Here is a 4,159-nt window from a genome sequence, read left to right as displayed (position 1 = left end):
ACATGCGAATGTGGAAATAAGGGAATTGGATTGTCGAAGGAAAGGTCTTATTAAGAAATCATTTAGTGACGTTTTCGTGTGTAGATACACATCCATATGCCAAAATGGAATCATAATGTAAAATGCTAAGCTGCGATCATAATGCAGCATCTTTACGAAAACTGCGCGTAAAAATAGATCTTATAGATGTCATCCTTGTATGGACCCTTTAAATGAATAAGGGATTCCTAGATGAACGTCTGGTTGGACTGGTTCTAACATGCAAAAAGCTTCTTGTAGTATAGCCTCTAAAGCCTTATCGGGTGTTATTTTTCTATCTCGTCTTCATGAACAAATTCTTCTTCATATCATTGGTGCACTTAGAAATCAATTTAAACCCGAACGTAATGGAAAAGGTAGAAGACACTAGTGATGGGAAATCGCGCTTATCGCTGCATGTGGTTACCAGGTAGCAGTTTCGTTACACGATACCTTCCATTGAAACTTGGCAACTTATCGTATCGTAGAGTAACCAGGTACAGGTAGGTTGCAATTTGCTCTTCAATTGCTACTCACTAGGCCACACGTTCACTTGATAACCCGGCATAAATTCCATTTGATACGATTTTGTATATAGTGCCAATTGTGAAAGAAGGATATTGTCCATCGAAGAAGAACAAACGAAATCTTTTCTAAAGATGGACGCGTTTTTTATGCATATGCACCGGCACGTCTCATGCTGCACTTTGAGAAATGATGTGCAGCGGGCTTCAAATCACCGCCTGCACCAATTTCACACTTCCACCGACCATTTCTTCCACCATCTCTTTTGGGCCACCTTCGCACCTGCACGTTCTTATTCTTACGGTTTATGTATGGCTGTGTAACATAGTATTCGGTTGTTGCAAATGCTGCGCGCGTGCTGTGCTTTAGTTTTCACCCATCATCATGTGGCCGCCGCTGAAATTGTAGGGGGGTTGGGTTTTATTACATTTACATTGGTCGAGAATGAGAGCGAAAAATTCTTGGCCGCAAGCGAAATTGCAGTAAATTAGATGAAATTGCATACGGCTGTGGTGGAAGCAGTGGTTGGGGGGAAGAAGAAAACAAGCGAGAAGTGCCGAGTTAAGCAAAGAGCAAAGAACGAGAAAAACATGATGGGATTGGCAGGCGGTGATTAATTCGTTCCGGAGCGGGGGCACAAATGTAGAAAACAATGCTCTCTTTTGTGCTGCTGTTGCTTACTTTCGATAAGAGGAGAAAGTTTTCACTTTGAAAAAGTTGTGGTTTGCATCTGTATAGGAGCATTCTAAATTTTTACGCGCTATATTGTACCAGAGAAGGATCAATCGTCTTAGTAAACAATGAGCATTGAACCTAGTTCTTACTTTGGGAGTTAAGCATACTATCACAGGAGGCGACATCTCCAAAAGGATCAAAGGAACTGTTTGATGTTAGGGAGCTTTGGCAAAAGGAATGCGGATGGAGCAGGGAGCGATGAGGGTAGAGTTTTAATAATTGTTATATAAAGTGAAGTTCAATTTACTTTGACTTGTTGGTCTTGAAGCTGACTTGCAGGACGCGCTGACCGAGCGTGTAGCCGTTGAGAGAGCGGATTGCCAGCATCGCCTCCTCGTAGTTTGTCATCGTGACAAACCCGTAGCCCTTGCACTGGTTCGTGGCCGCATCCTTGATCACCTTAACGTTTTGCACGGCACCAAACGGACCGAACAGCTGCCAGAGCGTGTTCTCCTCCGTCTCCGGCGCGAGGTTGTAGATAAATATGCTCCACCCGCCGGATGGTGCCACATTGAGGCCGTTGGTCGGTGCCGCCGGCAGCATCATGTCCAGCACTTCGCCACCCATTGGCGAAAACCGGGCGAGCCCCTTGTTAATCGGATGATGAATCGCGCCGAGCCGACGGGTCAGTTGGGGATTCAGGAAAGCGGGCAGTGCCGGCTGGACTACCTTGGCGGCCGCATTCTGACCAGGCGTGTTGGAGAACTTGACCGTGATTGGATCGGTTAGTCCCTTGGGGGTCGTACCGTTCAGCGCTTGGATGGCCCGTTCCGCTTCCTTACGTTGGTCGAATCGGATGAAACCAACTCCTTTCGGTTTATCGTTGCCCTCCTGAATAAGGACACGAGAGGTGATGATTTCGCCATACGGTCGGAAGATCGTTTCCAGCTCCTCTTGTGTGATCGTTTTCGGTAGGCCGGAAATGTACAGATTCGCACCCTTGATGCCCTCAGAGCTGGGCCGGGCAAACGACACCTTCAGCACCTTATTCTGCAACCGCAATCCGTTCAGTACGTTCACCGCTTGCTCGGCATCCTGCGGTCGATGGTAGTTGACGAAGCCGTAGCCCAAGCTCTGACCTTTCGGTTGCCCAGGATAGATGACGTTCTTGTCCCTCACCAGCTTCACACTTTCCACCTCGCCAACACTGGAGAACAACGAGCGGATCTCCTCTTCCGTCATCGTTTGTGGCAGATAGTTGACGATCAGGTTCGTGCGTGAGCTGTTCTCCGAGCTCTGACCAGCTCCACCGGCAGCCCCGGCCGCTTGGCCTGCTTCGCCACCGCCACCACCGCCGCCGCCGCCGCCTCCACCATTTTGCTGCTGGGCCTGCTGCTGCTTCTGGAGGTCCTGAACTGCCGCCAGCACCTTATTAGTCATGTTTACGGTCGTAATTTTGAGGCTTTAAAAAGTTGTCCCGCTGCGTATCGCACGGGAGCTACGAAGTGGTGATTTTAATCGAGACCAACAAACTTCACGTCGATTCGCGGGGGTGGAGGACGCTTGTATCTTGTCCTCTGGGCCGTAGGGGATGAAAAAATATTCACTGTTCACAACGCGCACACGTAACTTCAGTGGCTCGGCACAGTTCGAAGATCAACTCCCGCGATTCGAAGCGATCTGGGAAATCGTTTATTTAATTCCCTTTCTTCCTCTCCCACAGAGGCTATTTAGCAGTGGAGATCTAAATATCCACCCTTGCCGACAGCGTAAAAAATGGCCGCTCTATGCTACGCGTACGAATCGTGTTGTTTGAGTCAAACAGCATTCAAATTTTCACTTCCTTCCGAAGAGCGAGACACTTTCTCTCTCGTTCTTACACACATGTATTGACTGCACACACAGCAATGTCACAACTACTGTCACGAATTTTTCCGATTACTTCGCCGAAGTATATGTGTTGGTGTTAAATCGTATTGAAGCAAGCAAGCTTCGTACAACCAAGTTGACTGACTGACTCTACAAACCTTGTACGTCCCTTTAGAGTAAGCGTCGTTAGGGGGAGGGTGAGTCGTGTTTTAGAGGACGAAGCTGAATCTAATCACAGCGCCACAATACGATTGGCTTCTTATAAGATCCCACAATCCAGACACCAGCAACGTACTTTCGTTCTACCTTTGCACTACTTGCAAGCCAATATGAAATGGTCAATTATGTTGCCCTCGCACGCGTCGGTAGTAGAAATTCAAACACAAGCAGAGTCTTCCAGCACCGTGGTTGATGTGTGAAGAAGATTTAATATCACTTTCTCTCTCTTACTACTTGCGCAATGGGAACCGCGATGGGAAGAAAATTACACTACCAGACCGCGAGAGAGCGAATCGCACAACCGACGCACCAGGCTGATGAGGATACAATGGCACTTTGAGGGCTGATTTGGATCTTTTATAGATTTTCATTCATTCATTATCCTGCAACATGTTGTACGGTGCTTCAGTGTTGCAGCTACATGCGACAGGACAAAGAAAATTTCGGCAACTTTAAAATGAACGTTTATGAATGTGCATAAATCTTGGTCTGCCGGATTGTGTTTAGTATAAATCAACGCATAACATTTTATGCCGAGAAATGTTTCAAAAAGTCAATTAATTATTGACTTGTAACTTTAAAGCGTAAAATGCATCTATAATGAGTTATGCCAGTACACAATACGACTTAATCTGACATTTTTTAAGAGCAATTATAATACTAATCATTATTCAAAGGGATTTAAATTATTTTTTCACAATTCAGTTTGTAAACTGATCAAAATAGGCAGGCGTTGTGAGTCCAACTAGATTTACTTTTCCAATAAGAACTAGGTACAAGATTCAGATACGAAGAGCTCTAGTTACTTTCTAAGTAGATACTGTCACAACGCACACCTCTAGCTTAATCAAAA

At 45.9% G+C, this 4,159-nt stretch overlaps 1 protein-coding gene across 2 annotated transcripts; it reads right to left on the bottom strand.

The window, feature by feature from the left end:
- Positions 1 to 1,521: 1,521 nt before the first annotated feature.
- Positions 1,522 to 2,658, bottom strand: LOC131272704 (protein elav-like). 2 transcript variants are annotated; one of them, XM_058274536.1, is made up of 2 exons: positions 2,592 to 2,658; positions 1,522 to 2,543 (listed from the first exon to the last, which is right to left on the bottom strand). In XM_058274536.1, the coding sequence occupies exons 1-2, from the start codon at positions 2,656 to 2,658 to the stop codon at positions 1,522 to 1,524; spliced, it is 1,089 nt and encodes a 362-aa protein (XP_058130519.1). The 2 variants fall into 2 exon arrangements, with proteins under 2 accessions (XP_058130519.1, XP_058130518.1); XM_058274535.1 differs by having other exon boundaries at positions 1,522 to 2,658.
- Between the last annotated feature and the right edge of the window lie 1,501 nt (positions 2,659 to 4,159).

Source organism: Anopheles coustani, chromosome 3 (assembly GCF_943734705.1).
Source record: "Anopheles coustani chromosome 3, idAnoCousDA_361_x.2, whole genome shotgun sequence".
In the NCBI taxonomy this organism is placed as follows: domain Eukaryota; kingdom Metazoa; phylum Arthropoda; class Insecta; order Diptera; family Culicidae; genus Anopheles; species Anopheles coustani.
Note: the sequence above shows the minus strand (reverse complement) of the source record. Positions and strands in the feature narration are given on the sequence as shown.

Bases quoted from the DNA above. Each gene is read 5' to 3' on its own strand.
- LOC131272704 (XM_058274535.1), bottom strand. From the start codon at position 2,658: ATGACTAATAAGGTGCTGGCGGCAGTTCAGGACCTCCAGAAGCAGCAG.